This window comes from Phodopus roborovskii, unplaced genomic scaffold (assembly GCF_943737965.1).
Source record: "Phodopus roborovskii unplaced genomic scaffold, PHOROB, whole genome shotgun sequence".
Lineage (NCBI taxonomy): Eukaryota > Metazoa > Chordata > Mammalia > Rodentia > Cricetidae > Phodopus > Phodopus roborovskii.
The window spans coordinates 5,246,693-5,274,587 of NW_026126639.1; the positions used below are offsets into that span (position 1 = coordinate 5,246,693).

At 49.6% G+C, this 27,895-nt stretch overlaps 1 protein-coding gene across 1 annotated transcript; it reads right to left on the reverse strand.

The window, feature by feature from the left end:
* Positions 1-1,378: 1,378 nt before the first annotated feature.
* On the reverse strand, positions 1,379-27,686 carry Tm7sf3 (transmembrane 7 superfamily member 3). Its single transcript, XM_051173317.1, has 12 exons — positions 27,611-27,686; positions 19,415-19,569; positions 17,195-17,345; positions 15,510-15,630; positions 13,715-13,886; positions 12,121-12,298; positions 9,920-10,006; positions 9,519-9,599; positions 8,367-8,519; positions 6,683-6,780; positions 5,248-5,410; positions 1,379-3,132 (listed from the first exon to the last, which is right to left on the reverse strand). Exons 1-12 carry the CDS (start codon positions 27,684-27,686, stop codon positions 2,870-2,872), a joined length of 1,698 nt encoding a protein of 565 aa, XP_051029274.1. The 3' UTR covers positions 1,379-2,869.
* Between the last annotated feature and the right edge of the window lie 209 nt (positions 27,687-27,895).

A 27,895-nucleotide genomic window follows, 5' to 3' on the forward strand; every position in this document is an offset into this window, starting at 1 on the left:
CTGTGTGCACTGTGTGTATGTACGGTGTATGTGCTCTGTGTGTACTGTGTATGTTCTGTGTGTACTGTGTGCATTGTGTGTGTGTACTGTGTATGTGCTCTGTGTGCACTGTGTATGTGTATGCGTTTTATGTGCACTGTGTCTATGCTTTGTGTGTACTGTGTATGCAAGTGCTCTGACACTAAGCTGTGTGCTCAGCCCAGCCCTTAGGCCCGTTCTTTGTGTGTTGGGGGTGGAGGACCATTAGAGGGAGGGGAAGAGAGAGAATGCCTTACTTTGCTGCCATAGAGACATTTCAGACTCAAACTGCTCAAAGCCAACACTTCATCCCCAAACCTATAATCTTCCCCATCCTTGCAAAGGCAGTGCAGGGTACAGAGATGGTGACATCTTAGGCTAGTCTCTTTATCTTGCATTGACTTTGTTAGCAGGCCCTGGTGGCTGTATATTCAGAGCATCCCTGCGAGCCCTAGTCCAAGCCACAGTAGAGGGGATGACGACACGCTGTCTCACCCCCTGCCCTCTTTCTCCGTTTCAGCAAAATAAAGCAGCACCCAAAGCCTTGAGCAACTTCCAGGATAGAATTGCTAACCCTGAATCACTGGCCACTCTTCTCAACGAGCATGGGCAGGAAGACTGAGGGCTACTGAGTACAGCTGCAGGAAAGCCACTGCTTGGGATCCCAGCCCCTACCGAGAGTATGGTCAGACTTAGCACCTCCTTTTGTGATAACTTTAACACAGAGGTTCCTGTCAACTAGTTCCCACTCAAATTCCAGCAGGAATGAATCTGTGGTCAAAGCTAAATGCCAGCTTGCTCTAGGTGTTTATGTTGACATCCACTGTCAAGACGAAAGGGAGTAAGTGTGAATCCCCACACCAGTCAGGCCGTGAGCACTGAGCCTGACCACATGACTAACCTGCCTTAGGCAACGCTCAGACAACTTGGCGTTATCTTCAGCTGTGTAGTCAGCTGTGTAGCAACCTCAAGGCCAGAGCGGGCCACATAAGACCCTGTTCTCAAAAATTAAATAACTTTAGGGGCTGGACAGATAGCTCAGCAGTTAAGAGCACTGGCTGCTCTTCTAGAAGACCCAGGTTCAATTCTGAGCACCCACATGACAGCTTACAACTATCTACAGCTCCAGTTACAGGCTCCAATACCCTCACACAGACATGCATGCAGGCAAAACATCAATGTACATATGTACATAAACTATAACATATCACCCCGGATTTCCTTCCCTTCCTATTAGCATTAAGCTGAGATTTTTTTAAACAACTATTTTCCAGATTGAGTAATTTTTTTTTTTTTTTTGTAAAAGCACAAACATGACCAGTATAAACTTCTAGAGACATCACAATAAGGAAGCCTTAAGCATTTTTCAAAATAGGTATTTATTACAAAAATTATACAAATGGAATTATTAGAAGTTACTATGAAAATTTAAAAACAATTGGTATTCTCCCTCCAAGAAAACATATTCTGCCTTTTACAGCTCTAACTGGCAATGTGTTCTGACAGGAAAAATAATTGCTCGCCAATGTTTCCACACAACTAAAATATCGGCATGTGACAGAAGCCAGAGTCCCTATGGTAATTTTTCTCTTCAAGAGATAAGTTCATGCCGAGCGTTGGTGGCACACGCCTTTAACCCTAGCACCAGGGAGACAGAGGCAGGCGGATTTCTATGAGTTCAATACCAGTCTGGTCTATAAGAGCTAGTTCCAGGACAGCCTCCAAAACCACAGAGAAAACCCTGTCTCAAAAAACAAAACAAAACAAAAAAAAAAAAAGAAAAAAAGTTCGTTGCTGAGACTAGACAGTAATAACAGTAAGAATTTTTTGAAACAAAAGGGTTTGTTTATAATTTTTTCATTGTTTTTATCTTAAACATTTTTAACACTCAAAACTGAAGACCTCTCCCATTACCTGAAATGTCTGTAGCCTGCTGTACTAAAAAGCATCATCAGGGAAGCAGTGGTTACGTCAGCCACAGCCACAACCAACTGCACTGTCTATTCTAGTTGATTCCCTCCTCAGAGCTTCAGAGCTCAGGGGCTTAGCACAGACAGGTCACCGGGAACAACTCCGCGGGTGCTGATCCAGCTGCCTCGCACACAGCATGCAGCACAAAGGGTTCTTGTCATTAGTGACCTATCCTCTCATCGTCTAATGCAACTGAAGAGAAAGGTCAGCAGCGACACGCACTGCTTTAAGTGGTCACCATTTGGGCTATACCTTACCCATATCGAAGTTCTCCTGTCTTTAATAAACTGAGCTATTTTCAATTACAGAGATAATTTATTTAAATTACTACGAGGCAAAACAACAGGGGATTTATGTTAATTTATTTTAGGATAGTTTTTTTTTTTTTAATAAACCGCTTAAATATTGAAAGAAATGAAGGGTTCCTGATTTAAAATGTGAGATGCAGCCAAGTAGTCAGACTGCTTTTAATGAAAAGGAGTTACTTCCCCCGTAATCTTAACATTCAAGGGCAAAGAATCAAATCCCTAAGCCTGCACATACAAAGCAAGTACCCACTGCCAGCCAACCCCCTCCACAGGTTCAGATTGAGTCAGAACTGTCCAAGGACATGTAAGAGATGCCCGGGCTTTGAGGAGAGCCGACACTTTTATCATCTGGTATTTTGTAAAACACGTCAATTAATCGCATTTATAAACCAAAGGAAACTTGCAAAGATTGTGAAGAATGACGCAAAGCGCCTACAACCAGCTGTCTGGCGGGTTTTCTCACCGTCACCTCAGATCCTAACTCCACACCTGTACATCAACAGAGCCTGGGACAGCTGGGCAGTCTAGAGGAAAACTCCAGGGTGAGCCACACTGGGCAAGCCCTCAGCCTTCTACAGAAGCAGGGGTGTCCGCTCTCCAGCCGGCTGTTCCTTCTGAAAGAGCTCTCTGATCTGAGTCAGTCGGCCGTGCAGCCTCTCTCTCAGGGGAGGGACATGGTGGCTGGGGTCCAGAATGTTCGTTACTCTTCTTTCTCTCTCTTGCTTCCACAGCTTGTAGGGATGGGGTGGGAAAGGCGGCTGTCCCCTTTCTCTCCGAATTTGCAGTGTAATGCCACTGACAGCCAACATCCCCCATACAGCCAGGACAAGGAAGTCTAAAGGAAAGAAGCATCTTTGTACTCAGGGGTTTTGTGTTGTGGCTTGTTTTGTTTTTCTCCGACTATACTTAAACTTTGGTGGTCTCCCTAAATACCAAGATTATAGACATGAGCCACCAAATCCAGATTTTTTTTTTTTTTTAATGTACTTGGGGGGAAAAAATTGTAGCCAGGCAGTGGTGGCGTACACCTTTTAATCCCAGCACTCTGGAGGCAGAGGCAGGGGGATCTCTGTGAGTCTGAGGCCAGCCTGGCCTACAGAGAGTTCCAGGACAGCCAGGGCTGAAGAGAAACCCTGCAGTATGTGAGGATCTATGTGTGCTCAAGCCTGAGTCCTTCTCTATTGTGCGCACAGCCTCTCCTGCTAACCCTGGTCTGACTGGGCACTGGAGTTAGGCATGCACTGTTGTGCTTGGCTTTTTATGTGGGTTCCAGGGACCCGAGCTCAGCTGCCCCACGGGGCCACCTCCCCAGCCCCAAATTCTTCTGTTTTTATCCCCTTGTTCCCTTTCCCTGTTTCCCTCCCTCACCCCTTTTATTCCTTTTTCTTTTTTAAGATGGGGTCTTAATTCTGTAGCCTGATTTGGGATATGAGCCCATGCTAGCCTCAAATTCATAGCAATCCTCCTGCCTCAGTTCCTGAATGCTGGGAGTTCGGGTGTGTACCACCACTCCTGGCTCTGAACTGCTCAACATTCAATGTGCAACAGCACTGCCCTTCACAGGCTGAATCCGTGTCTCCCTTTCCAGTGCTGGACCTGTGTCCAAACGTACTTCCACACTCATAAGCCAGGAGGAGACACCACAGACTTGTTTTAAGTAGGAGCTTCTACTCCAGCACCCAGAAAGTCAAAGCTGATGGTAAAAACTCAGCTGTGTCGCTCCCTGAAGCTCCAGCCCTACATGTGTGTGCAGTACCCAGGCACAGCTGCCCGAGTTACCTTCACACACACCAGTCCACTCCCGGGGGCGGGCGGGCGGGCGGGGCACGACTGCGCAGGGAACACTGGAGGGTGTGAGATGATAACTCAGATTCCACTGAGCGCCCAGCAGGAACGTGGCAATGGGAATGCCGTCCCTCGCCTGTACTGGGTGCAAACGTCCCAGTGTGCCTGCCTTGGGATCACCACATTCTTGAAGACAACCTCTTGCCCAAGCTCTGTAATTAAGCCAAAAAAACTCACTGGTTCTCTGCAGGGGAACTCTGGTGGGATGGACCTTGTGGTAGAGACCGCCACCCCAGGTAGAAAAGGCCCCGGAAACAAGGTCTCCACTTCTGACCTCTCCACCAAAGGGACGATCTGGGTTGTCACTAAGTAGAGGCAAAGAGTTGCCCTAAAAACTTGCCAAGTCCCAGCTCTAAGACATGCTTTTCTGACTTGTGTCTTTGAACTTTTCTGAAATCAACAAAGCTTGGAAACCCTGTAAATGTTTCACTGAAAGACCACTCACTGTGTGTGGGGTTCACCCCTGTCATCTCTGGGAGGCTTGAGACAGGGGAATCACTACTGAGTTTAAGGCTAGGCTCAGCTACAGAGTAAGACCCTGTCTCATAGACAAATTAAGACAGAAAATCAGTAATGGACAAAATCATTAAGGCAAAAATGTGATCACCATTGAAAATAAACCGAGCCAGGCATTGGTAGCACACGCCTTTAATCCCAGCATTCGGGAAGCAGAGGCAGGCAGATCTCTCTGAACTGGAGGCCAGCCTGATCTACAGGGCTAGTTCCAGGACAGACTCCAAAACAATACAGAGAAACTGTCTCAAAAAATTTAAAAAAAGAAAGAAAAGAGAAAATAAACAGAGTCTTCATTAAAGTAAGGAAACAAAGGAATACATTTTGAGTTAAACCAGGTTTCTATTCTCATCCCTTTTCTGCCCTCTCATTGGGGGCGGCTCCCTGATCGGAGACTGGAATGTAAGCCCACAGAGTTCTCTTAGATGGTTAGAAGGAAGCGTGAATCCTTTGCTTATTGGCAGGCACCCACACAGCTTCTATACCGTGTTTCATCTTTCGGCTCCCGGCAATGCCTACATGCTCCTGGTAGGGGGTGAGTTGGCACACCTACTTGAACATCACTCTGACTTCTGGACTCAAAGAGTCTTACCTTTAGTCTGGAAAGGCACTCCGATGAAAGCCCCTCGGAAGTCTGTGTTGAGCGCTCTCCTGAGGATGTTCACAGTGATGTAGGAGAGGCTGGTGAAGGTATAACTGTCAACAGCCAGCACTATGGAGTAGGAGCCTACAACTCCACACGCCAGGATGTTCAACTGTGGGAGAGCAGAGGACATGCATGACCCCGCAGCCAGACCAGCCCCAGCTCTCACCACCGCCTGGTGTGACGTAAGGGGCCCACGTGAGAAACCACATTTGATGCCCATGTGGGTTTTATTCTCTGAGATTCCATACGGTGCATTTTTATCATACTCCTTCCTGTCCCCTAACTCCTCCTAGGTCCTCCCAAACCCCAGAGTGGGTTCTGACCACACTGTTTGGGCTTTCAAAACAGGGTTGGCTCAGTGGTTCAGAGCACTTGCTGTCCTTGCAGGGGACCTGGCAACCAATGGAACCTCACATCTGTCACCCTCTTCTGGTGTCTATGTGCATCAGGCACACTGTACGATGATGCAGCCAGTGACACCGTTCTGTAAGGTTCCACTATGTGGAGACTGGCCTTCCAGACCTGTGTAGTACACTTTGATGTCTGATTCTCGGCAAAATTGCCTAACAGTGTCCTTAGGATGTAGCCCTGCCACCAAGCAATGCACCACTAGACCACAGAAAATAATCTTCCCCAAAGAACTTGCACAACAAAATCTCATCAAAGGAGCCATTCTGCAGAGGCAGCTGAAACTAACGGCTCTTGGGTTGCTGCAGTAGAGGAAGGTTGCTGGGAGGGTCTGACACTCTGAGAGACTACAAGCTACACAGACAGAGCAGTAAGGAAAGGACCACAGACTGAAGAAGATGGCATACTTCCTGATTTCTTCATCCCTAACTGCTCCTTCTGGCTGGCCAGTCCAGGCTGGTCCACAGCATGCTTAGCTGACGATGCCAGCTATCAGAGCCTTTCCTTTGTTTAAGCTGATCAGTCCAAAATCAGGGGACAGGAGCCCACCCCAGGCCACCAAAAACAATTTGTAGACCCAGCCCTCAGGGGTTGAGTCTGTGTGTATGGGGTGTGTGCCTACTCCACACTGGTGTGGTGTCTGTGTGTATGGGGTGTGTGTCTGCACTGGTGTGGTGTCTGTGTGTATGGGGTGTGTGCAAGCACTTTCACTTTCAATAAAACTTGGTAAGAGTGTGACCTCTTTCCTGCCTTTTAATTCTTAAATGGGCAGAGAAAGCAAATCTGACTTGAGACACACACACACACACCCGTAACAACCCTGAAGAACAACAAGGACAAACACAGGTGACAATCACAGAACTTCCTCAGCCCTGACAACCACAGAGCCCTCCCCTCCCTGGTTTGCTGGTGAATGAGACTCGTGAAGGATCCAGGGAAGGCTGGCAGGGCGTGAGTTCACTCCAACACTCACTATTCTTAGGCAGCCCATGAAGATGACTGGGATGAGCAGAGCTACGCAACAGAACGTCACCCAGAACACTCCGTCATCGCGAAACAAATGTAGATTTCCTGGGAAAGCAGAGAAATAAGAAGAAACAAGATGTCCACAAGTTAAATGTCACTGTCTCTTGTGTCCACAAACACAAGGCTTAAAGCGACAGCCAGGGAATGCGCTGTCAGCAGCACACGGACAATACAATCCACACACACCTGTGTTTGTATGTTTGTAGACAGGGCTTCTCTCTCTGTGTAGCCCAGGCTGGCCTGGAACTCAGTGTTCTGCCTCCTGCTTCTGCCACCCCAGTGCGGGGATTAAAGATGTGTGCAGCCTCGCCCAGCTGACATAATGTCGTTTTAAGGGTGTGAGGGATCTAGAGGATGACTTGAAGAGGCTGCCATAGTCCTGCCCTCCTATTCCTCAGCCCTATGGCTCTGATTCCTACCCCCCCCCAACAAAGGGGGGAGACTGTGCGGCGGGAGTCCTGGTCTCCCCTCCAGCTCCAAGCTTTCATCATCGTCTGTAATGGGACCCACACAGATGGCAGTCAGTCAGCACTGGACTCAGTACGAGCCACTAAGGCGCTTCACATACTTTCTGCTGCTCCAGCCCAGCGGGCAGCACACCTTGGGGGACCCAGAGCGACATGGGGCCCTCTTTCACACACTAGGTTTAAACCCTGCGTGTGGTGACAGACACCAACCAGTACTCCCAGATGCTCGGGAGGCGGAAGTGGGTGTGTCGGTGTGCTCGGGAGGCGGAAGAGGCTGGAAAATCTCTGAAGTCGAAATGGTCGACTGTGCCAGTGTGGTCTACACAATGAATTCCAAGCTAGTCAGACTACACAGTGAGATCCTGTTCCCAAAGGAAAAGGAAAAGTAGTAAATAGTTTAAAAATGTGCATCCTCTGCAAGAGCTTCCTTCCAGTGCTATGAACTAGCTGCTGAGCTGATGGACCTTCATCCTAGAAGGGACCCTGGAGAACCCGCCTCAGTGAGCCGAGCCCTGTCTGAGGGGCCCTTGGGGGATGGAGACGGAAAAGAGTGGATAGAGAGTAAAGGGAACCCTGGCCACAGCACCAGGTTCCAAGCTCAGTGCCCATCAGAGCAGCACCCTGTCCACCCGTGACACCCTGGGCATCTCCTTATGACTCAAGTTAGACTCTGACGGCTGTATGGTGGTGGCTCACACCTGTAATCCCAGGAGTCAGGAAACAGAAACAAAGGATTACCAAGAGTTGAAGCCAGCCTGGGCTGCAAAGGAAGACCTTGTATCATAATTTAAAGTAAAATTTAAAAATATAATCTCTGCTCTGCTCTGAGTCCCATCACCTACCTTGCGTGTAACAGAAGCCAGGAGGTGGTGGCACACACCTTTAATCCCAGTACTCAGGAGGCAAAGGCGGGTGGATCTCTGAGTTCAAGTGAGGCCATTCTAGTCTACAAGAGCGAGGTTTAGAACAGCCAGGGCTACAAAAGCTAAAAGAGAGAGAGGAGAAAAACTTGGGACTGGCAGGATGGTTCAATGGTAGGGTAACTTGACATCAAGTCTGATTATCTGAGTTCAAGTCCTGGAACTCACATGGGTATACATGTACTACACGCATACACATGCACACGCACATGCACACACACACACACATGACAGCATGTCCTACCCAGAGGAGTGAAGAAAGTCCCAGAAGAGACGAGGAAACCCAGCACGAGTCCAACACACAGCATACAGAACATGAGGGTCCCAAATCGCCACCAGGAGGCCAGCAGGAGGATGCCACCGACGCTGCCGGCTACAGCGGTGAGGACCAGGCGGACTGCACAAGGGAGAAGGCACAGGAAGACAGATCAGCAGGTGTCAGCCTCCACTTCAGCCTACATGTCCTTCAAGGTACTGTCACTCCAGTCTGCTGTCGCTAAGACAGCAAAGATGACAGCCAACCTTAAATGTAATGGGGGGGGGGGGGTCGTGATGGGGCAGGGCAGCCGGGGGACGGGGAGGCTGAGGATGTGTTTCCCTGGCGTGAAGCTCTGGAAGGATCAGAGGTTCATATCCTCCTCCGCCACAGAGTGAGTTCTAGGCCAGCTTGGGTTACATCAGACACTGTCTCAAGAAATAAATGAAGCTGGGGAGAAGAGTGTTTGCCATACCCCGCCCCGGGGTGTGTGAGCAACTCTGGGGCATTGCCTTACTCTGTAGCCCAGGCTGGCCCTTCGGCCTCTGCCTCACACCACCACACGTGGGTTTGTCTGTTTCTGTGACACTGGGACCTAACCAGCCAGACAAAAGCTTTCCTGCTGAGCCACTCCCGGCTGGTGCCTCCTGCTGTTTTTATTTGATTTTTGTTATTATTGGGTTTTTTGTTTTTGTTTTTTCCTGAGACAGGGTTTCTCTGTGTAGCCCTGGCTGTCCTGGAACTCGCTCTGTGGACCAGGCTGGCCTTGAACTCAGAGATACTCCTGCCTCTGCCTCCCGAGTGTTGGGATTAAAAGCGTGGACTACCATCGCCCTGGTTTGCTTTTGGTTTTTGACACAAGGTTTCATTATGTACGACGGATGGCTCGGCTCTCAGACATTTAATCCTCCTGCCTCAGCTTCCTGAGTGTTGGGACTACAGCTGAGTGCCCTGGTCTTGCCTCTTTGTTGCTGCGCAGGAAAGCAAGCCCAATCGCAGCGGCAAAACAGGGTTCCAGGCACAGGCCGCCATCATCTCACACTTGGTGCATGTGACACCCAGCACAGATTAAACAGCAGAAGGCGTGGTGGGTGTGAACCCAACAGCTCCCTCTGCACGCTCACCTAACTCCATACTCACCATCGTAGGTAAGGGATGTCAGTCTGCTGATCAGGATGTAAAAGAAGAACCCCAGGAAGATGAAGCCCATGAAGAATAATTCTAGGAGGAAACCATCAGAAAATGGGAAACAAACGAAAACCTACGCAACGGAGGCATCTAATGTTCAAGTCTGTGCCCAAGTGCGCAGACTCATGCACCACGGCTATTCCCAGAATCACTGTGAAGGGCCGGGGAGCGTGAACAGAGACCGGACGCAGTAGGCCGCAGCGTCAGATACCAGATACTAGCTGCACTTGCCTATTACACAGTGTAATGGTTACTTGCTAATTTCATGGTTCTTTGAGGAAAGGTCTCCTTTATGTAGCCCAGGCTAGCCTCAGACTAGCAGACTGAATGAGAGTCTATGTGGGAAACGGTACCTGTTTTCCAGAATCTGTGTCCAAAGAAACAAACGAAGAGCCCAAGCAGGGCAAACACAGTGAAGAACACTTTGGTAGATACTCTCCCTTAAAAACACACAGATAAATAATTAAGATTAGTGGGCAAGGGCATCTTTGTTAATTTGTAAGCAAAGCAGGGAAGGTGAGCTGGCTCAAGGGTCACTTACTCTACACAACATCACTGCTCTGAAAAACTCTTGTTCCCCCAAAGAATTAACCTATGCAGGTGATTACGCCCAATGGCTGCTTTTTATAACAAGGAGAGCCAGACAGCATGCTCCAGACACCTGTGGTGTTTCTTTAGGAAGGGTATGGCGTAACGTGTGCCTAAAACATGTCTGTATCTTTAACAAATAAACCTCAGGGACAAAAGCAGGGCAAATCAGTTAAAGAAAGTTCGTAAGACACACGAACTAAACATAGTTCTCATCCACAACCTGGCTCAGGCCACTGGGGGTATGCATGGCTGTCACCCCAGCCCTGGGGGGCTGAGACCCCAGCCCTGGGGGGGGGGCTGAGGCAGGAGCATCAGTGCGTATTCAAAGGCAACTGTGCTACAGAGTCAGCCCAAGCCTGTCTCAAAAAAGTGAGCAATGAGATGGTTCAATGGGTAAGAGCATTTGTGGATTTTATAGGGCACAGATCAAATTTCCAGCCCCCACATGGTGGCTCAAGCCAGCTGCAACTCCAGCTCCACAGGATCCCGTGCCCTCTCCTGGCACTATACTCACAGAGTGCACAGGCCACGTGCAAGCAAAACATCCACATACATAAAATAAAAGTAAATCACTCTACTGTTTTAGAAAGATAACCCTTAGCAAAAGGAAGCACTGCTCACCAAATTCACCTTCCTTGGACACCCTTCAAAATGAGCGTAAGGAAATAATCCTTGAATAGGAACAGAAGCAAAGCACGTGCACACACTGAAAAGCTTACAAGATGGCCACGAATTCAAATGCATCAGCTGCTTAATGGTGTCCAGTGGAAGCAGCATGAGGGCACGCATTTAAGCAAGGAATGAACGGGCTAAGACCAGGGTCTGAGTCATGGTGGACCGGCAGATCTGCCTCTCTGAGAACAAGACCGCAGGAACTGCGCCAAAGACAAAACACGCACTCTGCTTCAGGACATGGGTGACTGTCACCAAAACCATGGAGCTGGCAGAGTGTCCTTTCTGCCTTGATTCCCTTCACATTAAAAAACTGGGGGCCGGGAAGGCAGCTTAGTGGGTAAAGTCTCCCAAGCCCTCGGATGGGAGCTCAGATCCACATAGAAAGCTGGGTGTGGCGGTGGCTGACTCCCAGGGCTAGGGAGGTGCACAAGAGGATCCCTGGGGCTGGCTGGCCTGCCAAACTGGAGAGCTCCAGGGACAGTGAGGGACTGTCTCTAAGGATGACATTGAGACATCCAACACCAGCCTCTGGCCTCCACATGCACACGCATGTGCACACGCATGTGCACACGCACACACACACACCAACCTGTCTCAGTTACTGCTCTATCGCTGTGAAGACACACCATGACTGAGGCAGCTTATAAAATAAAGCATTTAACTGGGGGCTTGCTCACAGTGTGTGCTATAAATACAGCATAATGGTCTTATCTCCCTCACTACACACACACGCACACGCACGCACACACACGCACACACGCACGCGCATGCACGCGCACACACGCACGCACACTGTACATGGGGGGAAACTGACCCCCAGTAAATGTAAATGCTCTGGGTTTGTCTGTTGTGCCCTGGCTCTCGCTCTGCTCTGATCTATTCTGCTGCCGTGCATGGAGTACAGTAATATGGCACCTGTGTTTTCAGATGCACATACTTCATGTGTTGAATGTCTTGCTTTTGTGGGTATCTGGGCACCATGTACGTGCCTGGTTCTCACGGAGCTCAGCAGAGGGCATCAGGTCCTTGGAACTGGACTTATGGATGGTCGTGAGCTGCCATGTGGGTGCTGGGAATTGAACCTGGGTCCTTTGCAAGAACAAGTGCTCTTAACTAGTGAGCCACCCCTTCAGCCCTGATGTGGGGGTCTTACAAACGGACGGTACCTGGTAGGTGAGCCAAGGAAATCGAGGCAAAGCGTTTGTGAACAATCTTTAACTCTTCACTAGTGGACATGAACCTCCGAAGCCAAGGAAGGACCCGTCCAGGTTTAAGTCTGAATACTCACCAGGTGAGACACAGTTACCGTCCGCCGACTCAAAGCTGCAAGCATACGTGTGCACGGGAACATAGGCAGCAGAAGTATTTAGGGATGGATCCCAAACGATGACATTATAAATGACTCCTTGCCCCGGGAGGGAGGAGAAGGACACGGTTGTTTTATCGTCCGATGTCAGGGTAACCACCTAAAGCCAGACACAGCAAGCAAGTGTTTACACGACCTTTTAAACCTGTGGTGGCTGCGGTAAGCTGCACAAGACCTGCACAAGCCAAGCCAGTCTACATCCCATTGTGGGGTCCCAGGAGCTACTGACAGCTGATGGCTTCCGGGAAGGGAAAGTCGGTTTCCCTTTTTACAAGATTTTGTTTTTAAGTGCATGTGCGTGTGAGTGTGTGCACTCCTGAGTGTGAGTGTGCACTGGTGTGTGTGAGCGTGTGCACTGGCGCGTGTGAGTGTGCACTTGTGAGTGAGAAACTCATGGAGTCTGGATGAGGATGTCAGTCAGATCCCTTGGAGCTGGGGTTACAGACACTTCTGAGAGGCCTCGTGGTGATACATTGTTTATGATTGAATAAAGCAACTGGAGATAAAAATGCAAAACCAGCCACAGCCACAGAGCCAGGCAGCCGTGGTCACACCTTGAATCCCAGGGCTCAGGAGACAGAGGCAGATGGATCTGTTAGTTCAAGGCCACACTGAGCTACAAGAAACTGATCCAGTCTAAAAGAGAAACAGCTCACACAAAGGTGATCTCAGCCCTTGGGATGACACACCTGTAAACCCCACGCTAGCAAAGTGGACACTGGTGTGCTGTGGCTGGATGGAGACAGGAATGTGGGGGGGGATGGGAAGAGGGGGGGAAGGGGGGACAGAAACTCAGAGATTGCAGTCTGAAGCTTGGTGCAGAGCAGCGCAATCCGCATTGTACTCTGAGGATTCGTGGAGACAGGATCACCCATTATGGTCTGAGGTAGAGGTAAGAGCTAGTGGCTGGCCGCTTTGTTTATCTGATCTTCGGCTTTAACGCAGTATGTGTCTCTGAGCATTTGCTATTCTGGCTACACCTCCTGACGTGGGTGCTGGGAACTGAATCTAAGCAAGCCCTCTGCAAGAGCGGCAAGGGCCTCTAAAGAGCTGAGACCCCGCTCCAGACTGACAGTCTCCTTAAGAGTGTAGCCCAGGTCGGCCACGCTCCACCGGACGGCTCATATCCAGGAGTATACAGGCAGCACAGACTGGACTCGGTGGGCTACTTGAAACAAACAAAAACACACAAGGTGGGGAGGGAATTGGGGGTGGATCAGGGAGGAGTTGGGAATGCATCGCATTCACGCATGAAATTCTCCAAGAGTTAGTAAAATATGTTAAAGACATTAATACCGATGTGTATATCCTTCGGTGGTTTCTCAGTTTTTAGACTCTTCCCTTTACACTTGCCAGAAGCTCTTATCTAAGTTACTGGAGTGTTCAGAAAATTATCACCTACTTCTTTTACCAGGATGATGAGGTCAGGATATGGCTGCCATCAAAAGAGCTCCGACTTGCTTCTCCTCAAAGGCTAACATCACATCAGAGTGCCCGACCCAGCTACATGCCTCACCTTGACTGCACTGGCCTCCACCTGGGGCACCTGGGCCATCCTCTGAAGATGCTGGAGCAGCGAGGCTTCGGTGAGGTCGCCCTCGGGGAGAAAGTACCGGTACACATCATACCGCAGCCTCCACCGGGACTCCTGGCCCGTGCTCACATCACATGGTGGAGGGTCCGCACCTCTAAAGCCAACCAACAAGATGGACATCAGTCTCGTGTGGCTCAAGTCCTGTCTATAGGGGGAGCCAGAGCTCCAGTCCCAAACGCCTGCAGATTCTAAGTGGCACTGGGGTGGGGGTGGGGGGAGGAATGGGCTGGATTGGTGTTGCCCAAAACCCATGTCTGAAGTCCCTGCCTCCAATGTGACAGTACTAGAAGCTGGCTTCGGGAAGATAATTAGATCGTGAAGGAGGGGCCCTCCTGTGAGGACGGGCGTCCTTGTAGACAAGGCCCCAGGCAGCTCCAGGCACTCTTCTCCTGCAGACTCAGTAAGAGGTCTGCATCCTGCAGGAGCCCCAATACACACACACACACACACACACACACACACACACACACACACACACACACACACACACACGCCCTGATGTGGTTGAGATGCGAAGCAGATTCTGAAGTGGGTTGGCCCAGAGCAATGATACTTTTGCTGTTTGATACTGGATCATGTGGTTAAGTGTGTCTGTGTGTGTATGTGTGTGTGTACTTGTGAGTGTGCGTACCCATGGAGTCCAGAAGAAGGAGTCTAACCTCAAAAGCGCAGACTTTTGAAAAATTAAATCCCCATAAGGTATAAGAATTTAGGACTGTGGAATGTCTCCTATATTTAAAGGCTTTGAGAAAACTAAGACAGGGCTGGAAGGAGGCTTCAGGGTTAAGTACACACATCGCTCTTACACCCACAGGTCCGAGCTCAGTCCCCAGACCCACACTCAGCAGCTCACAACCCCCTTCAACTACGTGAAGAGGCATTACATTCGTTTACGCTGCGGAATATTACTTTAACTGTGCAAAGCTGTGTTACATTTGTCTCTGCTGCCTTTGTTAACGAGGTAAAGTGTGTTGCTTTTATTCATGCTGCATTTGTTTAATTATGTAAAGATGTGTTGCTGTTTTACCTTGCCAGCCGAAAGCACCTGATCGGTCTAACAAAGATCTGAACAACCAATAGCAGGGCGGTAGAGGGTTAGGAGGAGCTGACAGGCAGAAAGAATAGGTAGGAGGAGGGTTCTAGGCTGGGGGGGGGGCAGCCAGGTAGCTGCTAGCAGCAGGCACACAGTAGGCAGAGTGTAAATGTAAATGTAAAAAGCCCCAAGGCAAAATATAGCGAGAAAATGATTAAAATAAGAGCTAAATAAGGCCACACATTCGTAACTAATAATAAGTCTCTGTCATGATTTGGGAGCTGCTTGGTGGCCTAACTAAAAGAAAGCCTGCTACACCAGGACACCCAGAACCTCTAGCCTTTATAGACACCTGTACTCATACACACATATCCACACAGACACACATACATACACACACTTAGAAATAATAAAAATAAATCTTAAAAAAAAAACTAAGATGTACTTCCAATCTCACATAACACCTGCCTCTTCAAATAAAGAACTCAGAAGTATTAAAAATGATTCAGTATAAACAATAGCCCAAATATTAGCACGGAGGTTTAAATTATGCCAACATCCCCCCAAACAAAAAACAATTCAACTTTACTATAGAGAATGATTGGCTGAGGCAATAGGCTGGACCTGCTCTACGGTCATGAGTACCCTATGAGGGGTTTTGGCACGGGGGATCAGCAGCCATACCTCGCATAGCCTAGATTTGCTGGTGCAAACTTGATAGTTGTTTCAAAAAAATTATAGTCCAAGTAAATGTTGGGATCAATATCTAGGTCAAACTCCAAATTACAGCCTCCAGGAATGGGATCTGGGTGAAAAATGGTGAGATTAGTAACCCAAGAATTCTCATCACGCCATAGAAAACATCCTTCACGAGAACGTCCTACACAGCAATGTGTCGGCGCCCAGCATCTCTGCTGTATCATGACTGATGAATGTCCTTTTCAAACCCAGGGCTGTTCCCAGCCCTACTCCCTCCCACACCCCAGCAGTCTGAACTTCCTCAGCCGCCTTCATTAAGCCAGCACTGTGATCTGGCTCGCGTCCCGTTGCTCAGACACTGCTGGTCACTCCTCTGGAACTTACTGTGCATTGCTCCTGGCTCAGGTGTCCCTCTACCTCCAGAGATCTCCTCAGCACTGCGCATACCTCTGCAGTTATCACGGTTGTAATTTAGAAAAGTGCCGCACGAGAGAAAGACAGTCGACAGAGTTCAAGAGGGGTTTTTACATCAGGGAAAGGGATCATAAAGGGGGGGAGGGGGGAGACCGGCCTCTGGAGACAGGAGCAGCAGGAGAGGAAAGACGGGGAGAGAGAGGAGAGAGGGGAGAGAAAAGGAGAGAAGAGGGAGTAACAGACAGAGAGGGAGAGAGGGATGGGAGGTGGGCGGGGCCCTTTGAAAGGGAACGTAGTGAATGTGCACAGGTGGTGCTCTTAGTGGCTGCGGCTGAGGACGTATCCTGTCAGAACCCCCAGGGCAGGCCTGTACAGATGCCTGAGTACTAACACTCACCACCCCAGTACAGTGTCTGACATGTGCTCAACACTAGGAAACAATCAACCCCCTCCCCCAGGCGTCTGAGTCCCTGCTTGGACAATCTCAAGCATGGTTTTGGCTTTAATGCCAGCTTTAATGTCCATCTGATCTCATTCCTTTACCCCAGGCCAGTGTTCTGCTTGCCAACTCTGAGCTCCCAATCACATGTCCCCCCCGTGTAAACCTATGTGTAGCATGACCTCCGATATGTCCCCTCTGATGGCCTGTAAGTCCCGGCATCATTCCCCCTCCCCAGCCCTGGCTCAGGCTATCGTCCTCACCGCTGTACCCAGGCTGACTGCTCGTCCTTCTTCATGTTGCTCAGGCTGGCCTTCAGCCTGCCATGAGCATGAGCTCACTCTGAGCTCTGGGTCCTCTTGCCTCCATCTCCTCAGTGCTGGATTGCAGGCATGCAACAGGGACCAGTTTCCTGGACATGGAACCCAGGGTGTCCTGGGCAAGCACTGACCAACCAAGCCACAGCATCCGTCCCTCTACGGTCAGCTTTCTAAAGATGAAACAGACTACGGCGTCCCTCTGCCCAAACTCTCTATGCTCCCTCTGAGCCCACCTTAGCGCTGCCTGCAGACTCCCAAGGCTCTTTGCTCTCCAAACCTGCACCTTCGTGAGGATGAGCCTTCTGCCGCCGCCTCTGCCTAGAACAGCATGTCGCTACAAAGGGCTGGTCCTGATGCTGTGTTCTCTGCCTCTCTTACACTGAAACACTCCTACTAAATAAACGGCTCTCGTAACAAACAATTTTACCAGGCTAGTTCTCCTTAGGTTTCCGCAAACAGAGCTCATATTCCACAGATGAACTTAGGCAGGAAATTACCTCTTTCTGAGTAGGAGAGTGGAATGGCCACATTTTTAACAGGCCTGGCATACTCTGTCTCCAAATGCCAAGTGCACATAGTCTGCTCGGGTCTGAGAATGAAAACCAGCCCTCTGTCGTTCCCTGTCGCCGAGGCGCCAGGAAGGAGAGTCTGCATGAAGAGAGAATTGAGAAATCACACGCACTGCAGAGCTACCCAGTGTGTACAGCCCTCTCCAAACCCCCTCAGAAACAAAGAAGAAAAAGAAGAAAGAACAAAGAAAGTGAAAAAGAAACCTACTTAGAGTTTCCATCTCTACATTCATATATGCACACCTTCGCATACAGAGCTCCCTGAAACAAACCGTCATTGAGGGCTGGAGACGGCCCCGCAGCTAAGAGCACTGGTTGCTCTTCCAAAAGACCTGAGCTCCACTCCCAATGACCACATGATGGCTCACGACAGTCTGTAATTCCGGTTCCCGGGCATCTGATACCCATAAGCGGTACACAAACAGGTATACTGACAATATACTTGTATAAAACAAATAAAAGTTTAGCAATACATACTGTTGCCTCAGTCAGTCTGAACTGCTGTGACACACTACGGCAGGCTTTAGGGCTTATAAGCAGAGGGAGGGAGGCGCTCTTGGGGGGGCGGGGCCTGTTTCACAGGGGCTCTATGTTACTGGTAAAGGCGGTCACTGCTCTAAGTACCCTTACGTGTATGTGTGCGCGTGTGTGCAAGTGTGAACATGTGCGCATGCCAAGTGTGTGAGCCCAACAGTGGGGACACTGGGCATCACCCTTCACCCCTCTCCAGTTTAGAATTTTAATTAATTTATATATTTTAGATTCATATACATATGAGTGGTTTGCTGCATGTATACATGTGTACCGTGTGGCCCTCAGAAATCAAAAGGGGGTGTCAGCTCTCCTGAGACCGGACTAAGAGATGGATGTGAGCTGCCCCGGGAACCTTGGGAACTGACCCAGGTTCTCTCCAAGAACAAGTACTCTGAACCGCTGAGCCATCTCTCCATCCCCTCCAGCTCACTTATTTCCACCCCCACCCCGCCAATGGGGGGAACAAACCCACACCAGGCAGGCCTGGCTGGATTTCGTTTTGTTTTGGTATGTTCTAGAGCTCAAACTCAGGCCCCACAGACCGAGCCATCTCCGTGGCACCCATTTCCATTTCATGCCAAGACACTAGGGGTCTGGGCGGAGGCCAGGTGGAAAGCAAGTGTCTCTCAAGTGTCATGGCCTGGGTTTCATTCCCAGCTTTAAGGGGGGAAAATAAGCAAAACTCTAGAATGGTACATTGAATTTTTTTAAGCACTACAGTTCAACTGAATTAAGGTTTATCCTGTTAAGTTCTGGGGCTTAACAAGACAAAACAGGCGCTTTGGTCCCAAAGAGTTCAGCTTACAGAAAGCTTTTGTCTTGGGCTGGAGAGATGGCTCTGTGGTTAAGAGCACTTGGCTGCTCTTCCAGAGGTGCTGAGTTCAATTCTCAGAACCCACATGGTGGCTCACAACCATCCATAATGAGATCAAGTGCCCTACTGTATACATAATAAATAAATCTTAAAAGATTAATAATATGTGCACAAAAGCTTTAAAACAAAGAAAGCTTTTGTCTTACGGTTTTATTTAGTTAGTTATTTTTATTTTGTACGTATGAATATTTTTGCTGGCATGCATGTCTGCATGCCACATAGTGCCTGGTGCCTGTGGAGGCCGGGGTGGGGGGTGGGGGGGCGCATCAGAGCCTCTGGAACAGGAGTTAGGGATGGTTGGGAGCCACCATGTGGGCATTGGGAACCAAAGTCAGGTCCTCTGCAAGAACAGCCACTGACTATGTCTCCAGCCTGCTGGCTGGTAGACCTTTTCCTTTAAGACAAGGGCCCATGTAGGCCAGGGGGTCTCAGCCTCACTGTGCAGCTGAAGCTGCCCTTAAACCCTTTAATCCTCCTGCCCTCAGACAGATGTTCTCCTAAGCGGAGTAAGAAAGGAAATGTACCAGGAGTGTTTCAACCTGGCAGGCCACAAAGTAGAGTCAGTGGCCTCAAAGGACCCATTGCCATGACAACCCATCGCCTGGGCAGTGAGATCCTGTGACTAAAGATGACTGGGCCCTTGCTGGAGACCAGGCCCACACACAAACAGACATCAGAGTCTAACACACAAGCCTCGACATCATAGAGATGACCTTACAGGAATAACCCTTTGCACTTACCTTAGTAAAGGAAACGGTGGTGTTCTGATACTGTGAGTGTATTTGGAAAAGGAGAAAGGTCACGTTGCTTGATATGTGGCGCAGAATGCCCTCCTGTGGAAAGGGCCTGCTCAGCAGAAAGTATGTAAATTTTCCCACAGAAAATTCCAGAAAACCTACAATGGGAAAATTTTCTCATTACACTATTATACCTCTAGTATCAGTTTATGTAAATCTCATCCATTAAAAAAAACAAACAAACAAAAAACGCACAATGCTCATTTAACCCTCAGAAAACCCCCCTGCGAGCCAGGTATGGTGGTTCATGCCTATTATCCCAGCCCTTGGGAGGGTAAAGCAGAGGGTTCCATGCAAATGCAAGACCAGCCTGGGCTGAAGATCAAGAACCTGTTGTTGTTTGGGTGGTGTGTGTGAAGACAAGGAGACGGAGACATTGCAAGCTGAATTCACAGCAGTCACAGTTACCTGCACTAGGTCAGCAATCATGGATATGGGAGGGGCTCGGGGGCCTACCCTACCCTTCCTGCTGAACTATGATTAATGACACACTCTAGGGTGTCACTGTCTTCAGCAGTGTACCCACTGTTGAGCCCATCAGTCTCCAACAGGCACTGCCAAACCCATGTGTGAAAATGACAGAGGATTTAATTCATTTTTTAAAACGACCCTGTCTTAAGAGCACAAATGTGCTTTCTGCCCTTAGGCATCACTAATGCTTCACTGTGCAAGGAGCTCTCAGCTCATTTCTGTCCTACATTTTCTGGTTTCATTCCCCACTAATGCGCGCACGCGCACACACACACACACACACACACACACACACACACACACCACTCATTTTCTCCATTTGGTAAGTATCAGCAAGTACTTATACAATCACTCTTTCTGCACCTAAAACTTGTGCAAACAAACTCATTACAGTGTACCTCTCCAAGGCGCCTGCCACCATCTCTGGGACTTGCCTCTAATGTGCCCCAGAAGATGCTCTGGTGGCTCTTGTTGTCTCCCATGACACAGACTCTGAGCCAGAAAAGCCCAGAAGGCCTGGAGGAAACTTAGCTACGTCTAGAGAGACGCTGATGGTCATCTCGATGCTCTTCAGTCCATAATCTCCAAGATACCAGCATACTACATACAGTGATGTGAAGAATCATAGACCAGAGGTAAAAGCACTGGCTGCTCTTCCAGAGGACCCGGCTGAGTTCCCAGAGCCCACATGGCAGCTCAACCGCCTGAATCCAGTTCCAGGGGACCCCTTTTCTGGCCCACCTAAAGCACTGGGTGGCACATGCAGGCAAAACACCCATACACAATAAAACAAAATCTTCAGACAAGAAACACAGCAGCACGTTAATTAAGATGATTAAATGATGGGGGCTGGCTGAGGGACCTGCCTGACTCCATTTTAAACACGGGAACCATCATGCTACATTTTTAAAAACAAGATTCTATTTGCTGTGAGAGTTGAGTTGTTCTCTGTTTCCTAAAACCTGACCTGGATTTGTTTTGGAGAGCACCCCAGCCCTCCCTGCCCCCCCCCCCCCCCCGTCCCTGATTTTTTTTTTTTTTTTTTAAAGATTGGTTTGTATTTACTCATTGTCCCATTGTGTCCTTTCTGTAAAGCTACTCAGGACTTTACTCCTTAAAAGGGGCTCAAGAGAGGGGCTCGGGGCTGCTCTCTTTAACCTAACTTAGGAGGCGTCAGTTAGGGTCGGGTATTAGGTGCACACCAATAAAAATCAAGCTTGCTTCAAATTTGGTTCACACTGTAGTGGTCGGGATAACCCTGATAAAGAACGCGAGGCGTGAGGTCGCCACTGAGCGTGCGTGTCAAGCAGCGTTCTTTACACACTTTCTCAAGTCTCAAAGTGTTCTTAGCCAGAAAAGAATGCCCCGGTTTGACAAGCTTCCAGCTTTGATGGCCTCGAGATTCATGCTCTGCCTTGAGTCTACATTTTAAATTCAGTAAAGCAACGACAAAACACAAAAAGATAAAAAAATAAAAATAAATTAAAAAAAAGCTATGTTCAATTCTCAGCATTAGGAGGAAGAGAGACAAACAATATGGGGATGCTCTCAGCACTTGTCCTAGTGCAGACATCCATCCCCAGACGGGTACCACCACCCTCAGCATCCACAGGATACAGGTCCCAGACTCTCCAAACTACCAGCCCCTGCCCATGCCTCACATGAAGCGGTACCCGCCATAGCAGATAAAGAGATGGCTCAGTGGACAAGAGAACTTGTTGAGAAAGCATGGGGACCTGAGTTCAAATCCCAGCACCCACATAAAAAAGCCAGGCACAGCCACACACATGTGGTTTCTATGCTATCAGAGAGCAGAGGTAGGAGGGTCCCTGTGGGCTTCCAGCCACCACTGTAGCTCCACATTCACAGAGAGATCCTGTCTCAAGGGAATAAGGCGGGGAGGAATAAAGCAGGAACCTGGCATGCTCCTCCAGATCCTACATACACCTGCTTGCACGCATGCACACAGTCACACACACACACACACAATACATGTATTTTTAAAACAGTATTGTGACAGACGTACACCCACACTCAGTACAGATGCACTTTTAAAATGCTATCATCACTCCGCAGCTGACTGGATCTGCAGGACACAAAGCTCGTGGGTATGGGGGCCAACTCTGCATTGAAGGCGCAGTATCAAGATGTGTCATGCTTATTCCATATATGTGCAAGAAGAAAGATGTGTAAACGTTTGGCATAATAGCCCACTCTCTAGGCCTTAGGCATCGGTCTGTGTCAATATTGATAATCCAGGGGCAGAAGCTGCATCGCAGGGATAGAGCATCTGTGCATCACGTGCAAGGCCCTGGGTTCCATAGCAGTACTGAGGGGAAAGGGTAGTTCTAGCTTGGCCCTTTTTAAAGCTATTTAGTACCCCATGTGCATGCATACCATAGTTACTAAACACACCTATTGATGAACATACTGCTATTCTAGCATGAAAAATAAGTTAAGAAAAATTGCCATGTGGGATGGAGAGAAGGCTCAGAGGCTGAGGCTCCAGAGGACCTGATCAATTCCCAGCAACCACATGATGGCTTACTGCCATCTATAATGAGATCTGGGACTGGCCTGCAGGCATACACACAGATAGGAAGAACACAGTATACATAATAAATAAATTAATCTTTTTAAAAATGTACTTTTTTAAAAAGAAAACTTGCTATGCATGGCATGCATACTTTCAATCTCAGCACTCAGAAGTAGAGACAAGAAGAAGCAGGATCAAGATTATCCTCAGCTGGACAGAGTTTGAAGACAGCCTGCACTACATGAGACTCAAAGTTCCCCAAAATAAGATAAAATAGTTCTGGTTTTCGGGAGAATGTTCTAGGAAGCATACAGGTCGGAGGATTACTGCATGTGAGATAATTTTACTGCTATATAGTAACAGGTGGCCTTTGCCCTTATGTATCCAAGCTGTATTCTTGTCTAAAAACTCATAAAGGAAAACAAACAGCATGAGAGACTACCTAGGGAGCAGGACCAAAAGTTTAAGCTGAAGCCTCTGCCTTCCAGAACTGCACCCAGCCTTCCAGGAACCATGAGGATTCAGCATCTTCAGAGATGATGGTTCCCGGAGGCCCCGCCCCCACACGAGGAACCAGGCGGGCAGAAGGCTAACCGTGAAAGCTGGTGGGGAAGAAAGATGCTGTCCATGGCATCTAAAACCTGGTCCTGTTGCTTTAACACTGGTAACACTGAGAACGGATACCTTAAATTATTTCCGGTTTCCAACACAGCTCCTTTTATCACTTTTCTGTAGCTATCAGAAGTGTCCTTATCATCGGGAATGCATCCTGGTTGTTGGTGACACTCATGTGGGGGTGATCTGTTGCCCAGGCTCTCCCTTACCCCTTAAATAAAACCCCCAGCAGTAGCTGCGGATACGAATTTAAAGCAAACGTCTGCAAACAACATGGAGCAGGACAGCACTGAAACTGGCTGATGGAGGGCTTGACCAGCGCATCCAACAAGGCGTAGGCGTAGGCGGGTGGTGGGCGGGCGCTGTACTCCCAACACTGGGGAGGTGGGTGGAGGCAAGAGGATCAGAAAGATCAAGTCAACCTCAGCTATGTGGGTAGTTCAAGGCTAGCCTGGGCTATGCAAGACCCTGCACCAAAGCTCTCCAGGTAACTGAGAACTGCAAACACCATCCATGCTCGGTGAATAAGAGAGACACACACACCTCTCCATTCTTCCCCACCCCCACCCCCTTCACCCCCACGCCCACCACCCCCTGTCCGGTTTTGGTTTCTCTGCAACTTTGGAGACTGTCCTGGAACTGGATCAGTAGATCAGGCTGGCCTCAAACTCACAGAGATCCACCTGCCTCTATCTGGCGGGATTAAATGCATTCATCACCACCACCAGGCCACCTCTCCATTCTTAACTGAGCTGCCTTGTGTGCGCGCACATGACTGACCATCCAGGAGCCAATTGCACAATTTGTATAGAAGATTGCATTTTAACCCAAGCCTGGGTGGTTTTCCTCCTAGTCAAGCAGGTCTTTGTCACAGCTGATGATCCAATGTCTGGCACTGTACCAGTCACCTGGCAGTAAATGCTTGTCCAACAGAGACTGAACTATGAGACCCGAGGCTAGGTATTTATTTCCTCTGGGCCTGTGTCCTCTCACAGCAAAAGGGAGGGAACTGTGCTACAGAAACCACTGGGCTGCTAAGAGCACCAAACACACGGGGAAATAGTCTTATAGCCATCAGAGGCTGTGTGGTGGGATCCTGAGCTTCCTTAGCTTGCCACCGCTTTGGAGATGCAGAGCTTCGAATTAAAAGAGAAGCCAAAAATACCCAGGCAGTCTCAAACAACTGACCCAGAGAAGGGGGGGGGGGCGACATTCCCAGAGATGCTGGGATTATCGTAAGCAGCAATGAGGGGACTTCCATGAAGGGACTTCCACAGTGACAATGAGAGATGCTCCGCAGTGGGGCCTGGGGGCCTGGGCTTAGTGGCAGATGCTTGCTTGGGCTCTGAGTTCAATGGGGGGGGGCATGTAATGGCATGAGGCCCTGGGCAGGAGAGAGAGAGGGAGGGAGGAGAGAGAGAGAGAGAGAGAGGAGGAGGAGGAAGAGGAAAGTCAAAACAGCTTCTACTGTATACGTGAAATAAACATTACTTAATTTCTTTTTGTTTAGCTTTGTTGTTATTGGTTTCCTGGCACCACAGAGTGAGCCCAGAGCCTCTCAAGCACTAAGCAACAGCCTACCACCAAACCACATCCCTAGCCCCTCTTTAATATGTGTATTTCAAGGTGGAGCCTAAGTTGCCCACACTGCCCTTGAACTTGCTCTATTGCCCAAGTGGGCCAGGAAATTCCAACCCTTCTGCTTCAACTTCCCAAACAGCTGGCTGGGTCAAGACAAGCTTGAGATGCCAGACCCGGCTGGAAACTGCATCTAATTTCTCCTCACAAAGGAGACTTGGCAAGAGAAGACACCGCCAAAATATATCCTGCAGACGTCAACAGGGGCAAATTTCACCCGCAAGCCATCTGGAGAAGGAGTCGCCAGAAGTGTTTGACAGGCATAATTACATCTTATGTTGAAAGTGGGAAGGAGGCATCAAAGGGCCTCTCAGGGCGGACGCCCCAGCCAGGACGGCGAGCTTACTCACACTGTCCTATGTACCTCTGCTTTTGTCCGACACCTTAAAAACAGCCCCAGCTGCAATCCAAATAGAAGGCACTTTCCATCCTTTACCAGGCAAGTTCTTCCTTCCACTAACTCCATTCTAGAAAGACCTTCCATTCCTAATCTTTTTCCTCTTTCCCATCAGATTCCTGTCTTAAAACCACCCATCTCCTTCTTTTGCTCTGGTGCTTAAATGAACCGCTGACATCCCTCCTTATCCATCGGACACACGGCAGCAAACTTTAGGAAAGCCTAGCTTTTCTAATCCTTCTGCCCAAACACTCTGAGCAAAAATGACCCAGCTGCTTCAGCAGGCAGACATTCAACTGCCCCGTGCCGTTTTCATTAGTTTGTGGGTTGCTGGTTTGTTTTAAGGTCGTGTTGCCTAGCCTACACTGGCCTTGAACTGGAGGCAATCCTCCTGCTGTAGCCTCTAAAGTGCTCAGGATTTACAGTTCAGCTTCTGATTACTTGTCTTTACCTTCAGATGAACTGTCATTAGCTCAAAAAACTAAAAGGCAAGGATTGGGGCTCTAGCTGAGTGGTGGCATGTTTGTCTGGTATGTGCAAGGACCAGGGTCCAATCCTCAATTCCACAAAGTAGATGTGTAAACTAAAAGGACACACAACAATAAACACATGGCCTTTCATGTGGAAGAAAGTCGCCACATCCATCTATACAGAGAGGCGGCCCATAGCCCCCTAAAGCCCTTTCCAAGGTACTCAAGTCTTAAAGGGTGGCTTTCCGGGTGAGCAACTGGGTATGAATCTAAAACAAAAATGAAGGTGCCTGGGCAAGCAGAGAATGGGGCTCCAGAGGAAGGGTGGCTGTTCAGATGAACAAGCAGATGAACCCCCCACCCCCGGCTTGTTGAGGAAGCTGCTTCTTCAGCCATCTCAGGGTCTACATCTCCCTCCCAACCCTCACTAAGCATCAAGCCACTACCCAGGCCCTCCGTCCCCCCATCCTCCCGAGGTCTGGCAGAGCCTTTCAAATTACAGAGGTTGTCCAGGTGTATCCTAACAACCCAGCCGAGCCACAGGAGGGTCGTGCGAGCCTTTTACTGTGTCTGTGTACCAGCCAGGCGTAGGGAATTTGAGTGTTTTATTTGAGTTGCTGAGTCCCATCTCTCTCCTGCACAAAACCATACTAGCAGAGGGCAGAAAGAACGGCCCAAGTATTGTGCCACAAGCAGAGGTGACAGAGTGTTAAAAAACAAAACAAAACTAATTCCCTACTTAAAATAAAAGAATTCTAGGTACCAAGTACTGCAACTCCAAACTAGAAATAAAAATGTCTCTCTCACCTCCTCCAGGAGGCTGCTTGCTTTAAGGACAAGGATTCCAGAAAGCCTACATATAAACCCTCATGCTGTGAAAGTTCCTTTTAACTTAGGGTCTCATGTAGCCGAGGCTGGCCTCGCATTCCTCGTGTTTGAATCTGACTTTGAACTCTCCTTCTGAATGCGGTGGTTCTAGGCATGTACCCCCACACGGGCAGGGATGCTAGGCAAGTGCGCTACCAACTGAGCAACATCTCCAGTCCTCCCCATGCAAGGTAACCTTTCAGAAAGTGGCTTCGCTCAAATTGCTACCTATTCGTGCAGTGAGCATCTTTGCGCCTTCAGGGCTGAGATCATTATATCCTGGGTGTTCCAATACTCAGCTCATGACAATCAGCCAGCATACTGCCAGAGGCGAACGAACGCTTCCCCCTGCTATCAGCCAGAGTTTTGTGCGTGTGCGTGTGTGTGTGAACGCTTCCCCCTGCTATCAGCCAGAGGGTGTGTGTGTGTGTGTGTGTGTGTGTGTGTGCGTGTGTGAAAGGCTTTTCAGATACAAGCATCTATGCCGTCCTTCACCAGAGAAGACCGCTGTCGCTAGTACTTGTCTCGAGCTCAAAACAAGGCATGTACTTAACTTCCCAAAACAAAACACGTGACCACCACCACCACAATTAGTGCTTTTCACATTTCCCATTAACGCCCATCCCACCCGCTTAAACCCTTCTCACTCGCCACATGACCTAGGATTTCAAGCCCCATCGCTGCCTCGGTTTTTTGTTTTGTTTTGTTTTCCTCTCAAACTGCAAAATCCACCCGTTTGGAAAAGCATCTAGATTTTGGAGTGTCAAAGCCACCCGCTGCCTGGAATGCCTTAGTTCCTCGACAGACGCGGCTGTCCCATAACCGAGGCCTCAGGTTTTCGCTTTCGTTTGCTTGGGCCTGACTCTCCCTCCCCCGAGGCTGGCCTCGAACCCCCAACCCTCCTGCCGCAGGCTCGTGCTGCGCTAACCGGCGTAGATGTGAGGGCCGTTTCAATCCCTCCTCCTCCTCCTGCAGCTACAAGCATGGCTGCTCCGTGCCGGGAGGAGCGCCCGGGGCGCCTACTTATCTCTTGCCGGCTCCCAGCCCCAAGGAGGCGCCGCCCCGGAGCGGAGCGGAGCGGGGCCCGGCCCGGGCGGCCTGCGGCCTCGCGCGCGCGGAGCACAGGGTCGGTCCGGGACGCTCACCGTCGCTGGAGTCCGCCTGGGCCTCGGCGGGGCCCGCCGCCAGCAGCCCCAGGACAAGCAGCCACAGCGGCCACATTGCTGCGGGCCTGAGGCTGCAGGCGCCCTGGCGCGGGCGGGGTCGGTGCTGCATGCCGCCCCGGAGCGCCCGCGCGCCGCTCTCCGCAGCCCCAGCCGCCAGGCGCGCTCTTCCGGCGGGACGGCCGCGCGCGTGCACGCCCGGCTCTGCGGGGGCGCGCCTCCAGCCCCGGCCGGCTCACCGGGCGCCCCTGCCTGCCTGTCGGCCTG